The 15,845-nt window shown below is 48.8% G+C and overlaps 4 protein-coding genes across 4 annotated transcripts; 2 read left to right on the top strand and 2 right to left on the bottom strand.

Annotated features, from left to right (window-relative positions):
- Nucleotides 1-228: 228 nt before the first annotated feature.
- On the top strand, nt 229-1,932 carry BDR25DRAFT_99222 (uncharacterized protein). Its single transcript, XM_033699357.1, has 2 exons — nt 229-553; nt 616-1,932. The coding sequence occupies exons 1-2, from the start codon at nt 420-422 to the stop codon at nt 1,802-1,804; spliced, it is 1,323 nt and encodes a 440-aa protein (XP_033540903.1). The 5' UTR covers nt 229-419; the 3' UTR covers nt 1,805-1,932.
- A 1,160-nt stretch (nt 1,933-3,092) lies between these two features.
- Nucleotides 3,093-4,350, bottom strand: BDR25DRAFT_361988 (uncharacterized protein; the record flags this gene model as incomplete). Its single annotated transcript, XM_033696521.1, has 12 exons — nt 3,093-3,140; nt 3,181-3,216; nt 3,273-3,362; nt 3,397-3,495; nt 3,558-3,659; nt 3,717-3,745; nt 3,817-3,824; nt 3,860-4,050; nt 4,082-4,133; nt 4,183-4,217; nt 4,248-4,298; nt 4,333-4,350. 12 exons carry the CDS (start codon nt 4,348-4,350, stop codon nt 3,093-3,095), a joined length of 759 nt encoding a protein of 252 aa, XP_033540902.1.
- A 1,993-nt stretch (nt 4,351-6,343) lies between these two features.
- BDR25DRAFT_319475 (uncharacterized protein) lies at nt 6,344-6,838 on the top strand (the record flags this gene model as incomplete). The annotated part of the gene is made up of 1 exon (XM_033691829.1): nt 6,344-6,838. The coding sequence occupies one exon, from the start codon at nt 6,344-6,346 to the stop codon at nt 6,836-6,838; it is 495 nt and encodes a 164-aa protein (XP_033540901.1).
- A 115-nt stretch (nt 6,839-6,953) lies between these two features.
- BDR25DRAFT_361985 (uncharacterized protein) lies at nt 6,954-8,092 on the bottom strand (the record flags this gene model as incomplete). The annotated part of the gene is made up of 7 exons (XM_033696520.1): nt 6,954-6,967; nt 7,026-7,115; nt 7,150-7,318; nt 7,366-7,589; nt 7,669-7,795; nt 7,853-7,981; nt 8,036-8,092. The coding sequence occupies 7 exons, from the start codon at nt 8,090-8,092 to the stop codon at nt 6,954-6,956; spliced, it is 810 nt and encodes a 269-aa protein (XP_033540900.1).
- Nucleotides 8,093-15,845: the final 7,753 nt, after the last annotated feature.

The raw sequence follows: 15,845 nt of genomic DNA, 5'->3' as shown, positions 1-15,845 counted from the left end.
ATTGTACATACTCTCTGCTAGCTATTGTTGCCAGCATCACGAATCTTGGCCCCGTTCGCTCCTGCCGCCGACCTCAGCTGGCCCGCCGGCCCACCAACACACTTCTGCCATTACCCGAAGATACCGGCCAGAGCCTGCGATTGCAGCACGCCCACATCCACCATCCTCACCTTCAACGCCGGCGCAGAGTCGCTCCTTTGTCACTGTACTGGAGCCTTTCGACCTCAGCTCACGCCCGTTGTCGTTTTCGCTGGAACAAAAGGACGCAGCCCGCGTCCCGATTCTCACTCAATACGACATCCTATTTTTGTCGGCCCCGTTTCCGCATTGTACATATCTGCAACCAGTCGATCGTTGTTGGCTCCCATCAAATACCCACGTCGTTCTTCTCGTGAACATATGGAACGCAGCAGCCCATAATGGCTTCACAAACATCCTCCTCCCCCATCCCGCCCGCGCAGACCACTCAGGGCAGCTCTAGCAGTGGGCCCACCAGCTCTCCATTACTCTTTTTTGTCGCTCTGGGTTTTGGTGTTGTCTTCACGAATCTTTGGTATGTTTGCAGCGAGGCTGGAAAATATGCTTGCTTTTCCCGCTGACCCGATTTACTCGTAGGATCATCGTCGGCGTCAAATACTGCTTCCGATACAACCAACGCAACCGCGCCGCCCGGGCTGCTGCAGATGGCGAGCCCATCGACCTCGCAACCATGCCGCGGCCGCATAGGAGGAGGAGGGAGAAGAAGCTGATGTCCATGGACGAAGTCAACGATCGCTTTCCTCTCACCAAGTACAAAGCATGGAAGGCAAGTCGGGAAGATGAAGGCCTACCGGCCGCTGGCGGTATCAATACTGCGCCCCAGAGCAGAGCCGCAAGCTTGAAGGACGTTGATGGTGTCATCGGGGCATCTGGAGACGCGCGCACATCTGTAGAGTCTCCTCGGCCAGCCACCACCCTCTCCATAGCCCGAGACGATCACGCAGTTGCGAAAACTTCACCACAACCGCCAAATTCACCGAAGAAATCCTCGTCAACACCCGAGACTTCCTCGAAGAAGGAGAGCGAGAAGACCATCGAACTTACTCACATAGAGACTGCGACGAGTCATTATCCACCCGGCAAAGAGCCTGCCAATGCACACGACCACGACGCAGATGACTCCGACGATGACGACCCGATACGTACCGCCGCCGCTCCTGAGATGCTTGCGGAACCAGGCGACACATGCGCCATCTGCCTGGATACGTTGGAGGACGACGATGATGTGCGCGGACTGACTTGTGGTCACGCTTTCCATGCTAGCTGTGTTGACCCGTGGCTGACCAGCCGCCGCGCCAGCTGCCCTCTTTGCAAGGCTGACTACTATGTACCCAAGCCGCGGCCAGAGGGAGACACTGGTGATCAACCAGCTTCCAGTCGCCGCCCAACCGTGACAGGTCTTCGATCGCCCACATCTCCCCAGGCTACTTGGGCTGGTGCTCGAGGGAACCCATTCACTCGGTCCCGTGTCGTCTTCATCTCTAACCCTCGCCGTGCCACGGCCAACAATGGCAATCAGCAGGAGTTATCCTATGGATTGGGGAGCGTCTTGTCTCGTCCTGATCGACACGATCGTATTGCTGAGACACAGCCGGTACAGAATCAGCCAAATGAGAACCCGACTTGGCGTACTCGACTCCACGCAGCGAGGACTGCCAACCGCCCGACACTACCCAACTGGTTCGGACGGAATCGTAGCAACGGTGCGACTGACAACAACCCCGCTCAAGCTACCCCTGCCCAGCTTGAAGCCGGCAATCGGTAGTACAAGCTGTACCTCAACAGCATCCTGGATATATCCTCGAAGACCTTCCACATCCAATGCAAACTGTCTTCATACATCTAATTGCGAGCTGGTCTGATCTCCAATACCTTTATGCCCCCTCACGAACCCAATCATACCACACTTTTCCTTATATCGGTGTTCTTATACAGTATGCGTACCCGGACTACGCATCATCTGGGTTTCCTCTTTGGGGGTTTTTTTTTAAGCAATCAGCTTTCTCGATTTTGCCTTGGCGTTACAGACCCCCAGCTTGATCCATCAATGTGTATTTGGTATTCGGTAGTTTCCCCCATTCTAGGGCCGTCCTGAAGTAGCCTGAGAATTGGAGCATCGCAAAGGCAGTGTTTCGCTTGGTCTGAGTTGAGATACTTTTCTTTCTTGAACTGGACTGATTTTTGGTATTCCCCTTTGAGTAGCGTAGGGGTTTCCTTTTCTGGAGGTGAGATTCTGGCTGCATTATATCCTGATATGGCTTCGGCTTTAGTTATGACTTTGGGGAGTTGGAGTGAGGGTAAGGATTGTAAAAATCTTGCAGATTAAGAGGGGGGAAAAGGAGGTATGTGTAGTTAGCTGGAAGCAAGCAGCAGGGAAGAGTGCGGAATACAATCTGTGCATTAGCTGTCAAAGTTGGTTAATTGCTTTTGATGTGATGTTTGCCAGTCTCAGCGCAGTGCAGCGCAGTGCAGTGCAGTGCGTTTTGGGATTTGCATGGCATGAACACCTGGCTGGGCAGCCACAGCCTAGGTCGTTCCTTGTTGTGGACAGAGAAAGGGTCGAGATACTGGGACCGTGGATTCTCGCCCCACATAATGCGAGATGTTAGTGCCCAGCGGATCCGATGTCTCCAAACGTTGGGGCTACTTTACCGTGCAAGATGCGATACCAGAGAGAAACGATCCTAGGGGGATGAAACAGTTGGAGGGGTTACGGTGTCGTGGTTGCTTGTTTGAGTCGGGCGCCCGTCCTCGCTGCTTCATTGTTGCGTCACGTTCCTACGGAAGCTTAGTTTGACGTCTTAGTCTTCAATTTTCTTAGTCTAGCACCCACATCGTCCTTTTTCGCAGGCTCTGCCTTATAGCTGAGAAACTCTCGGTTATGTATGTGAGCGGGGTGTGTCTTTTCACAGCTTTAGTGCATGTCTAGCCTTAATTCCTAAGCATTAGCCCAAAAAATATTGTCCTCACCCCTAATGTAAACACATTTGGGATGGGAAGAATGATTAAAGTATGATTAAAGTATCAAGCTAAACTCCGTCCTCAGCAAAATATCAGCCATGCGCGAGCACGCTTTCAAAAGTCAGTGGATCATAATCGACCTAATACATTATTAGCGGCAGCACTAGCAGGCAGCTAAACATGGATAAGAACCTCATCGTCCCCCATAACAAAGAACTGTATTCCGGCCCGACTTGGGAAAGGACATCTTACACTAGCGAATAGAAGATGACATTGGAAGAGAAGATTCCGAGCCACTCGTAAACTTTGCTTGCCTGTTTTGATTCATACTTGGTTTTACAACTCTCTCGAGTTCTGTTAACCTCGTCAAGCGAGTGCGCATCGTTGAGGCAAAACGAAGACAAAGTCTTCCGCAAGGACTGTGTCACAAACCAATTTCTTTGCTCTTTCGTAACTTTCCTTCAGAGGAATATTAGGGGTTCTGCCGTAAGCTAGCTCAGTTGTTGATGATAAGGCTAAAGCCCATTCATGCTAGCTAAGGCCTATATACTGCTGACCTGAAGATAGATGTTGAATACCATCCCCGAAAGCGCTCCCTGTCCCCGATACCCTGTCCCAGCGAGTGGAGCAAGTCCATGGCTGATAAATTTCGAGATCAGCTAGGTAAGTGAATATGTTGAAGCCTAATGAAGCTTATCGTAGGGAACGGGGCAGACGAGCTCGGCGATCCCGCCGAGTGAGAGTGCTTACAAGGCAGCCTTAGCATATTGTCCTCAAGCTTCCTGCTCTCGCAATTTGTTTAATAGTCTTCCTCACCTGTCAGACTTGTTGAGGGAAAGTGTTGTTCTTAAGTTCTTACCAGCCACTATATTTGTAGGATCTTTCTAGCCCAGTGATACTCCGCCTCGATTGCAGCTGTATCTCCTTGTATCTTCCTAATACTTCGCTTTCTTGAGGGTCTCTGTCTGAGTTCCCGATACATATTGAGCCTTTTATGTCTTCCGCACTTCCATCTACACCTCCACCTCCATCATTACTGGTCAAGACAGACTACCATCTCTAAAGATAGAACCTAGTTGACAGATGAGGCGGACGAGCTAGAACTCTCCGGCTCTATTATAGGAAATTCGAAGCTCTTTGAGCGTCAGCCAGAGCATGAGTCAACACATTAGGCTGTGCAACGCTCTTTTTTCAGTGCCTTCAAAAGGAAGCCACGTCTAGGACCAAACCGACACACAGCACATGACCATCGGAAATTGCTCTTGGTACAAAGTGAACAGGTGTATCAACAGAAAATTCTACCACACGCTTCTCTTGGATACCTTAACTGACGGTGCAAAGCGATACCATGTAGATCTTGACTCAGATGAAGATTATAGTGCAAGTCCCGAATCTATTACTAATGAAGCTCATGAGGATTCTCCTGATCAGTTAGATGCCAGCTCTATAGCCTCAGCTGGTTCCAATCAAGGTTCAAGCCGGAGTTCTGCGACCTATTTCTGTATCCTTCATCTTGTAGTGTTCAGGAGCGATATTGCATATAATAACACCGCCAACCTATATGAAGGCATACCTGGAATGAATTCAAATCGCACAACGTTGCAGTTTCGTCACCTTTTCAGCAAGTTCCCGTTCATGCATTCGACTCGATGCTGCTAGATAAAACTATTGGCTTTGTTGACTTCCGGTATCACTCTTGTGTGGAACGCCAGGATAAAGCAGGTACTTGTACGATTGCTAGTGAGAACTAGAATGCCTTCATAGTACTCCAAGGCGCGGAGAAAGACCGATACAAGAGCGTTACGCTCTAAATCAGAAAGAGTGCACTCTTCGAGGAAGATATCTGCTTCATTGAGCAGTAGAGCACAATCTCATACTTTCCCAGGGTAAAAGATTGTTTGAAGATGCTTCATGAGAGTATCTGCCGTAGTTCCAATGCCGCCGCAAGTGACACTGCAAAGAGGCATTTCTATAAGCTCTGCTACAGACCCTACGTCCAAGGATTAGTAACAGAAGGGGAAGAAATGAAAGCCTCGCATACGTGCACGGTGCAGTCAATATTTTGCCAGACTCAGGCCCACCATGGAGGAGAAGTATTAAACCATTTTCCTTGCCGGTAGTGACGTCGTTCTTGTTTCTAGTAATATGTAGGTTCTGTGGCGTAGCTTATTGCGTCCTGCGAACCACAACAAGAGCTTGAACGAGGTCTTTCGTTCGTTTTGGAGGCACAAGCCGCTGGGAAGCCGTCTTTTTCCATGTGATAGGACATACATAATCGATATGCAGATTTTCTACGTGGGTTAGCCGTTAACCTACACGATTTAGGGAGCCGTCGTACTCCATTCTTTCACTTTAATATCAAAAGCATGTACCTTTGGAGGAAGAACTAGGCAATTTTTCAATTCTAGTTCTTTCTCTAGATCCAGTTGTTCGGGCCACGGATCGATAGTTGCTGATGGGAGTGGCGGCGAATCATTTCAGGGATGCAAATGTGGATAAGTTACATAATCTATCATGAATCTAGTTTCGATGCCCTACTGAGGTTAGCATGCAATTGAATAGTATGGAATATCTCTTGGGGATGTTAGAGAGAAGCAGCAATGGTGGCCCAAACCAGTCTATACCTGCGTAGATAATAGGGAAAAAAGTGAAAAACGGTCGAGATACTAGACAGTACAACTTACATAACCTGGACCTTTGTCAGTAACTATAGGACTTTCATAAGCAATGTATGACGGTTTCCGATACTTCTAGAAATTTCGACCTCGTTCTTCCAACTTCTCTCGAGGCTCCTGGTTTATACATCGCGCAGGATATATTCCAAGAGTGGTATTGTCGACAACAGTTTTCGCTAGCCGCTTAATATCTAGTTCGTTTCTTTGCCTGACTACCTTTTTTCCATCATGTTTCCAGTGCCAGGAATATAATAACAACCTCTCACCGCCAACTGGACAGCTTCTAACAACGCATCTAGTGCAGACGCCCTTATTCTTCGCTACAATGACTTCATTTAGACGAAAAAACATCTCGAGATAGTCAAGTTTCACTTTCCCGAGAGTAAGGCGGTGCCGCAATTCTGAGCATACTTCGTCATACTCTGTCAAGAGATAGTCACAGAGAGCATGGAGTTGTGACTCGCACAAGGTTGAAAGATTTTGATCGTTCCGTAGTTGAAGTAGAGAATCCAGATAGTGGAAGAAGAAAGGATATGACGCATACTGTTCGTCCATATAGAACCTCGACATCAGCACCTTTGGTCGCGGAAGATCAGGGAATGGAGTTTTGGCCTCGTAGGTGGAAACGCTGTTGATAGCAGAAAAGAGCTCAGAGGGCAAGATTAGTAATGTTTCTTGAAAGGCTACCCCAGAAGATCCGGGCTTCGAGCGGGTGCACCTTCCAAATATCCCTTTGGCGAGGCCTTCCAATCCCGAATCCAAGTCGCACTCCACTATTCTTCCTCGATACTCCATCCCGTAGGAAAATCTGGAGAAGTTTCTTCGACATGCTTACTGAAGATGGGATTAATGTCGATTTCGAAGATCTTGTCAGCCACTTGGATGAACTTGCGGAGCACGAAATGAACAACCGGCAAATCAGAAACGTCTTCGCAACCGCATGGCAACTTGCATTATTCGAGAGACAGAGGCTGGAATGGGGACATATTGAGCAGAGTCTGGCAATGGCGGAGCAGTTCAATGGGCAGTTAAAGGAGTTACAGAGGGTCAGTGACACGGATCGGGTGAGGGATAAGAAGGTAAGGTGGCAAAGGCACTCCGCTATTCCGCATTCATTTATCTTCATTCCTATTGTTGAGATCTTCAAAGATCGGGACTGTTAGAAATACAGGGAAGTATAGACTATTACCTATCGTGCGGGCATTACACCCAGTTTGTGCCAGAATCTAGCCCATATAACCTTATGCTAAGGTCTGCGGCTCCCTCTCCTCTGTCTGTTTATTCTGCCTCGTCTGCCTTTCCACAATGGCATGCGCCAAACACATATAACACGAGAGAGCAAACGCTCACCTTCCATAGAGACTTCTAACCCTTCCTTCTCTCCCATAACTCGCTCCCTCATATTACCATTGTCAAAAAAAAAAGCGGCAAGTACACATGCTTTAGATTCGGAAACTTCGCTATAAACTTTCACCGTTGCTGCATTCGCGCTTGGTCTTAACCCAGTGAAATCGGGCTACCATCTTTGTGGCGGCTTTTGTATCTGCTGGAATACACTTCTCAAGCCATGCATTCGTGTCGACACGAGAATAGAATCCGAAGAGGTTGCATGAAGAGAAGAGTGTGGCTGTCTCGGCATGCAGCTGGCGACAAATGCGGGGCCGGGCGGTGATGTTCTTACGCTATTTACCTTTAAGAGACTAGTATTGAGCGTTTCTATTCCCAGGAAGCATGGTAGGACATATGCCCTGTTCAAGCTATAGTAGGGATTTTGCGCCAGCGCCATGGCTGCTGGAAGGCCAGGGCTTGGGTATTGTACCCACCGAGTACTGAATATTTGGCTGCAAATCTCCGCAGGCAGGCGGAAGAGAGGAGAGTTGTTTGAGCTGTTTTGGTTCTGTTGCTGGTTAGTGACTTATACCCCGTGTTGTGTCTTATTTGTTAACTTATCCTAGGACTAGATTAGTTGGAGTCTTAAGCGTTCTGCCAAGACCGTTCTTTAATTTGTGAAATCTCTTGCGATGAGTGGCTACGAGCGGGTTGGGTGACTTTGCTCTTGGGTTTCCCCTCTTTAAAGATTTCCGTTTCCAATTACCGGTTTCCTCAGTGCCATGGTGTAGCTGAGGGATCGAGCAGGAAGCTGTCGGGACTAAAGTCTATTCGGGGTTGTAGCCGACGCTGAGGGATTGTAAGGGACTGTGTACTTGAATTTGTCGAAATTTTGGAAAACTTAGTTCGGAGTCAGGCTCTCCAGGCCCGCAAGCTGTCGATGGAGATACACCACCAGTAAGGTCTTTCCGCCCAGGCTCGGTGATTCTTTATCCAACAGTGCTTCTTGTAACTTCCCTGGAAGCTCCCACGGTTCTACCTTCCTCCTCTTCACCCTCAATCCAAGCAATAAGTGCAACAACACCCATCAACTATTCATAAAATACAACTAGAAATGGCAGGCTCCAAGAAGTGTAGCTTCCATGCCACCCTACGCTCCGGAAAACGGAAATGATGCCGCAAATAAGGAGAGGAAGTGCAAGGCTAAACTAAAGCTCGCGTCCAAGTCTCGCATCACCAAGGCTCCGACCAAATCATTGAAAGCCAAGGTCACACCTAACGTCGACAAGGTTCGAGGCCAGCCTATATACTGATTGAAGAACGGTTTATCTCTGTTCTCAAAACACCCCAAGACTGTGTGTAAGTGGTATAATTCTGCCACTCTGGATCTGTGAATAACTAACATCCCAAAGAGTGAAGACCAATTCTACGTTACCCCTTTCTACGTCTCCCGGCCGAAGCCCAGAAGAAAATTTTCAACTGCTCACTGGGAGGATCGTGGATCCACTCCCGAAGGCGATTTGAGGATACGAAAATAAACACTGAAAACAGGGCCAAACGGATATTTGAAAAGTCAGATGCTTTGCCGCCTACAATACGAACTCGATGCATGAAACCAAGATAACCAACAAATTCGCCCTTCCATGAATATGTCAGCAAATCTATTTCTGAGATGGCGACTCTCATATACGAGTCAAATACCTTTTCAAGTAGCTATTATTAGGATACCCTTCTCCAGATCAAGAATCGGACTTTGGCAAAGAAGGAAACTGTTCGGAGTATTGAGCGAAGGGTCCAGCAACACTCCATCTAAGCTACACTACGCCTGCCCGCTTTACGTCTGAGTTTTAGGGACTACGAGGCATTATCATGGTAGATCATTATTGGCGCTCGAAACCTCAGGATCTGATTGAATATGAACGGCAGACCGAAGGACTGAAGTGGAGGTGACTTTAGTTCGGTAGGTCACTACTAGGTTAGAAGCATCATGACTTCGACTGACATGAGGTAGAGGGAAGTGGGACTCTTAGGAGTTCTCGTCCTATAGATATTGAGGAAGCCAAAGGCATATTCAAGAGTAGGAGGCAGCCCTACGTTCTAGCTCGTTAGTGTACGCATACAAGGGTGAAACGTAGATGGATGTAGCTTATTAGATTTTGATTGTAGGTGTTTGGTTGAACTAATTTGAGCTCTAAACCTATTCGGCGATCCGGAGCTTCGATCAACCTCACCGCATTCTCCGAATTAGCTTGGCTGAGTTTCCACCCATTCTTGTGGACTTGCTTTGTTGTTGTGATAGTCGGTCACACCCTGCGATAGTGCGGCATCGAAAACCTAGAAATAGTCTTTCAGAGAGTGATTTCAGCCGTATTGAATCGGCCCGGAGCAAATCTGCATGGGAAGGACGAAAAAAGGATATTTTGGTTTGGTGCCTATAATCTGCAAAATAAGATATATCGTGGTTTTGTGTAGTGGAGCTAAGTTGCTGTTAGTGCTGACAAGTAGAGACAGAGAAGGGTTAGAGAGAAACTGAGCTTTGAAATTGATTAGCGATTGTTATGTCCATGGGATGGGATGGGACGGGAGGTTGTGGGCTGGTGAATTTAAAGATTTACGTGTGGTATGAACGCGGAACAATTGCAATGAGAACAGCTGTAGTCAAAATCCACGAATCGTATTTGAAGTCTAAGTAGTAGCTTCAACACATTGCGTACATTTCAAGAATGATGGATGCTTCGGGAGATCGAAGTTGACAAGCAAGCGAGTGAGTTCCCTTGGCTATTGCATTGGTGTGCCAATGGTTGTGTATATTGCGAATCAAGCCTCCAACAAGACAGAAAAGAGTTCGCCTCTGGATTTTCAAATCTGACATGTCGAGAAATTGAATGTAGTGGAACGTGGACAAATAGAAAGTAATGCTCTTTGCAGAGCCGCTTGAATTACAGAGCTTGGATTCGTGAATCCCCTGCGTTACCTACTTTTGGAATAAGTCCGTCGCCAAACCTGACGACTTCTGCTGCGTCCTGCGCTTAAGCCCAACGTACTGTCATGATCTTCACTGAACCTGTGCCTGTTTACGTGAAGTTGCATGAGCTCACCAGTCCTGCTCGAAGTCAGTATGCATAATCCACTCAAGAGCCTGAACGTGGCACCAGACCTTCTCTCCAATGTAGTATCCGAGCGGAACAAGCATATGCTGCAATATTCCCATGTTAATCGGTTCCAACCTAGGTTGCCAGAAGCCACGAGACCAAGGATGGCAGACATGGGTGGAATCTCGAAGGGGAAGTACAACGCGATCTTCGCACGGCACGTGTTAGCGGGTGGTGGATCCGAGGCGGCGCGCTAGGTCGGGCTTCAGAAAAGCTGGCGTGTAAAGAGCTCCGCCGCTTGTTGCTGCCCATTCCCATGACAGGCACTGATGAGTAATGGTTTCTTGAGATGCTGATATGGTGTTCTAAGCCGCTGGTAGCGACGGAGCGAGTTCCGGGGTGAAGCAAAGTTAATTGATTGGAGATTAGAGTATGGGGTTTTAAAGTCGTACCCGGAAAGTTCCAGAGGCGGTGACAGCGATAGCCACCTTACGAAGTTGTTGCGCAGAATGCTCGGATTTGAAGTCATCGTTAGTTGAGTGAGCATTTGTTTCTGGATGCCTAAGCAACTTTAGTAATTATGCACTGCCTCTAGCATCCATAACCAGTCCGTCTGCTCGTTTTCTCCATTGCGATTTCGATATTATGATGCAATAAGCATGACGAGCGTCGTGTGCGGTGATATTATTGGCATATGGATCTCGTCGTAGCAGCCTCAAGTCAATCGGTCCAGCTGGTGCAAACGATAGTTTAATTGGCGATGAGAAGATGTGTGCGGATGAGGAAAGTGTTGGCGGCTTGCATGTCGTTCACGGGGAACCACGACGCTGAGCAAAACATGTTTTTTCTGGAATTTCTCGAAATTGAGACCGGGAACGGCTCAATCCTCAAGGGAAATTTTGGAAGGAGAGGTGATCTCGTGCCACGACAGCCCAACCGATTCTTTTTTCCCTCCTTTCTTCCAAGCTGAAACTAGAAGATTATCACCAATCATCAAACCTGCAGCTGAATCGAAAAGAAGCAAAACACAAGGAAAAATAAATTATCCTGCAAGAGAGGAGACCCGACCAGGCGGAAACACGTAGACAAGCGACGGACAGTTTTAGAAAGGTGCTGAACAAGGCGAAGTGGAAAAAGCAAGTTTTAAAAAATTCCCCAAGATATTTTGATGTTGCATAAGCCTGCCGAAGCCACTTCCGCGCGAAAAAGCAGTGCGTACAGTGAGAAAAAAGCCTTGGCTTGTGCGTGATCTGAACCTGTTTGCGTCTTATGAAGCGAATATTTTCGCATGTGACCTTTCCTGTGAGGGTAGGGATACGTGCAGTAGGAGTCGTCGAATAACGGTGACATGAAAAGTGGAAAGGCTTAGTTGGCGGCCGGAAGTGGAAATAGAAGACCGAACCGGAGCGCAAGCCACCAGCAGCCCAAGAAGAAAAAGCAACGACGTCATTATGTCCTTGCAGGCGCGTGTGTCGGGCCGGTGTTCGATATGCATGGTTTGTAGGAAGGGCGAGATGGTGAGAAGTTGCTCCCTGCGACACGAGAGATGATTGACTTCGAAAAAGCGCTCATTGAATTATGGTGGAGGCTGAGCAACGGGCCGCAAGCCATAACCGCTGGAGGAGTTTCAACGTCTGCAATAATATCTTCTTGGTATGCCGGTTGATGGATTCAACTCAGCTGATGCGACAAGCCCCATTTCCATTCAAAAAGTGGAATGATGGTGATTGGGAGTGTGAGTCAAGGCTGACCTGGTGCCGTACGCATTAAGGCCTGAAAACTCAATCGTATTCAACGGTCCAGGTCACACAAGCAAGCATTCATTGACCGCCTCCCCGGAGCTCGCAGGAGAAGCTGTTCTCATGATCAGACTTATGGGGCGTCTCTAGTCGGTGATCAAACCGACACGGGAAGGCTGGATTTGGTTTGTTGGAGTTTGGAGGAAAGAAATTGTGGAATGTGATTTGGATGGAGAACGATAAGTTGCGAACGGGTACCCCACGATTTGTAAAGCTTTTTAGAAGAGTTGGTCAAGGTTGAAATAAGCGTTTGACAGGTGAGACAACCCAGCCCTGACCTCCCTAACCGAGATTTGCAGATGGGAGGAACACCTTTCGGGCCGATAAGCTTCCAAAGTTGAACCGACCTGGACTTTGCCGTTCTCCACGATTCGGCAACATTGGCGAATGAAGTCGTGCCGGCACCTTATAATGGAAGGTCGATTATAAGAAATGAAGGGCAAAGTAAGATATGAGCGCCGTTGAGATCAACTTCCACAACGAAATAGTGTACAGAATGAGAATACGATCATCCCAAAACCCGGCGGATTCCAGGTGCGAAACAGAACGCTCTCGAGCCGGCCCATGTGCGATCACGAAATTGTCATGGTCTCTTGCGTCGAAGCGACAGGAGGTCCGACTCGTGAATTTTCCTTTCTCTAGGAGAGGCTCAATCGGGCACGCTTCCAATTAGCGCTAGAGCTTATCGCAGGATACATCGGATTCAGAAATCTTATCTCGAGGCCGCATCCTTCGCAAGATGCTCGCATGACTCTGGCAAATTGAATGACTCCATAGATGGTGTGAGAGCAAGAGTCTCTAGAAGCGCCGTTGGGGTCCTGCTGCGACGCGTGTCAGCTGCAGAACATCTCGGATTGTCTTGAAAAGCCCAAGAGTCATGAGATGAAGCGTGCCGCAGATCTTCAGATGACAGCCTTTCCATTAAGTCTCGATTAGGATGCGATGGAGCAGTTCGGAGAAATAGTACAGCTTTGTTCGAACAACCGCCGTGAAAATAAAAGATATGAACGCTCGGGAGAGATACTGTAGGCCTGTCAGGGGTCAGACACGTGGCCAGAAAGATCTATTGGACGGGTCACAAGCGCTGCATCAAATGCTTCCCGAGCGAGCAAGCGATGCGACGCTCCCAAAATCGAACCCAAGGTGACCTAATGTTTGAGAGTACAGGCGCCAAGTCATCCCGCTTGATGCTGAAAAGAGAGATGTAGAGCTTTTTTTGCTCGCTCCACGCAACGGAAGCGAAGGCGCGCGCGTCTGCGGCGTGTAAGAGAAAGGAAAATATTTTGCAACGAGACAGGCATTTTGACGCTGGGATACCGCGGGGGGGGGGGGGGACCAAACTAAGAAAAGGAGAGCCAGAGGATGAGACTATCTCGTGGGCTAGCGACCATTCATGGCCCAAGGGGCTCCATGAGGGTCTGGACATCCGGGCTGCTGTTCTGACCCCAGAATTCATTGCTTTTTCCCGGAAGGTCGGGTCCTCGCGAATGTGAACAAAAATTCCTACCGACCGAACAACCCATCTCTTTTCTAAGGCTGTTAGGATAGAGACCCCTCACTTGCCAACGTTGCGTCGGTGGCTACATGTTGCCAGATGTTGACTGTGTAGACTTGGGTATAATCTCATCTACTCTCCATATGGCCCATATTCATACTGGCTTTGTAGTGAACAAATTGGTGGAGTTGCAAAGGCTTCGGGATGTGTGTCCCCAATCTCTTGGGTCTGACAAGCAATTGCTCGCTACCGAACCGATAGTCCAGACTTTTCATTGCACTCTCGCAATGTCTCCTGACATCTCTCCCCGAGGAGTCATATGTCTGTTTCACTTTACATGCAAAGAGCGGCCCTGGGATGAGGGTTGAAGAAAGAATTCGAATGAGATTGACGCGGGTAGAAGTGCCGCAAGCCTCTCTTACGTTGCCTCCGTGGTTCGAGGACTTCCCCACATTGCTGGGCCAACGGGGAGATGCATTAGCGCCTTTCACTGGACCGCATAATTCCGCGGAGAGTGATTTGATCGTACGATATTCAGATGTGCGGGCTTGGCCACCAAATGCAGCCTCAAATGCGGGGTTGAACGTGTGAGGACTCTCCTCACATTCCGCCGCAGGATATTCATCGAATGAGTCGCCGGAAAATATCGTCTTTGTGGAGATATAGTGTCAAGAGAAGTATTCCATTCCGCGATACGGATACATATTCCAGTCAGCCACTGGTAAGAGGAAAGCAAACCTCGAACGTGAAATTCATCAGCTTTAACAACACCATGGGGAATTCTGTCTTCGTCGATGTTCGGCTCTACCCTTGTGTCGTAGGCTGACCGAAAATACTACAACGTAGCGGAGGAATCACCGTGGTTCGCTGTCGCTGGCACTCCTCTCCTTGACCTTCTCCCATTTCCACACGATAAGCAGTGACTAACGGAAGTCTAAAGGAGTTTTGCGAGGGGGTAATCATCGTCGGAAGTACGGTGCCTCAAGTAACCTCACCCTCTATCATGACTCTTTTTGACAATTTTCGCGGGCGTCTAGGGAGGCAGCGAGAAGAGATAAATCAATTAGCGTGGGTTGTTTGCCATTGTCTCAGTTCCTTCGTCTGTCCGAACCCGACCAAATATGTTGGGAATCGGAAAGGTGACCGCCGTAATACCTATGGTCTGTTAATGTTGAGCTCAAACGTTGGGAACCTTGGGCGTTCTTTCTCCATAGCTTGGCATCCCACGCTGAGATCCGTTCCTGGTAATAAAGCGCATGGTCGATCGAAACATCCCACGCAATCAACTCGGCTGAGTCGGGTCGGGGTCACTGAGGCTCTGGCGTTCAGTTCAGGGTCGGTCGGCATTCGACGGCAGTGGCAATGTTTACGATAACCAGCCGGAAAGGGTAAGACACGTGTGTCTACTGGCAGCCATCAGGAACTTGAAATAGAACCGATGGCGCGGCAACCCCGCAAAAGCCTAGACAAGATCTACGGATACAAGCATGTAAGTGTGATCAACATCTCTTGCGCTTGCGGGTTCCTCTGAATCCCGTCTGGTCTCTTGCGATCCGCTAGGTGGAAAAATTAAGCGACCTTCGAGTGGGGAATAATGGGGAAGCAGGAATGGCATATCCGGAGTTTGAGTGATTATCATTCCCTGGGTTGGCTGCTAGCGAGATGAAATGCTGACCACCTCTACTCTGAAGGTTGAGTGATGGCAGCTATTCTTGATTTCGTAGCACTCTCTCCATGCACGAAATTTCGAGATCTCGGCAGCCACTATCGCCTGCTGGTGATCTCAAACCCGGTGGTGATCTAATTGAAAGCGGCGAGCGGCTGGGGTAGCGTCGACAACTTTTTAGCTTTACTTGTCGGATGTGGTTGCTCCCCGTTCCCTGCAGTCATGTTCCCTCCGGATATTACTTTGAATGTTTTCTTTGCGAACCTGGTTGTTTCCGTTAGCCACACATGCTAAGAAAATTTTTGCAACATAGATCCACTTGTGACACACACAAACTCACCCCACGCAGAACTGTGCCTGGCATGTTCCTACTCCGTCTCTTCCTTAGCCTTTGTGACTCTCATGGTTCTTTTGATGCCGACGGAGAGTGCCTTTCAGGGGAATCCGAAGGAAGCCAATGAAGTGCCGAATAGATCTTACCTCATGTTGCACTCTTAGTCCACGTCATGCAGCGCAACCCCTGTCTGGATGTGAATAGTTACTTTGCCAGAGCTGTCACATGGCTGCGGCGCAGGCAGGCGATGGCTAGGGACTGCATCGTCGACGGATCACTCGAGTCCACGGATGGCTTACGGAGTCGGGGTCTTTGGGCAGCATCTGTGGCTGCACCCTTCTGATATTGCGTGCATGGGCTCCAATGCAGCGCAGTGGTAATGCTACTGGGAGGGGATCTGGAAACAGCGAGGACGACTGGGCGTCATGCAAGTTAGGGCCTGAATGGTCGTCGAC

The sequence above is a fragment of the Lindgomyces ingoldianus genome (genome assembly GCF_010093535.1).
Source record: "Lindgomyces ingoldianus strain ATCC 200398 unplaced genomic scaffold BDR25scaffold_49, whole genome shotgun sequence".
Taxonomy (NCBI): domain Eukaryota; kingdom Fungi; phylum Ascomycota; class Dothideomycetes; order Pleosporales; family Lindgomycetaceae; genus Lindgomyces; species Lindgomyces ingoldianus.
The sequence above is the reverse complement of the archived record's forward strand: the minus strand, read 5'-3'. Positions and strand labels throughout refer to the sequence as shown.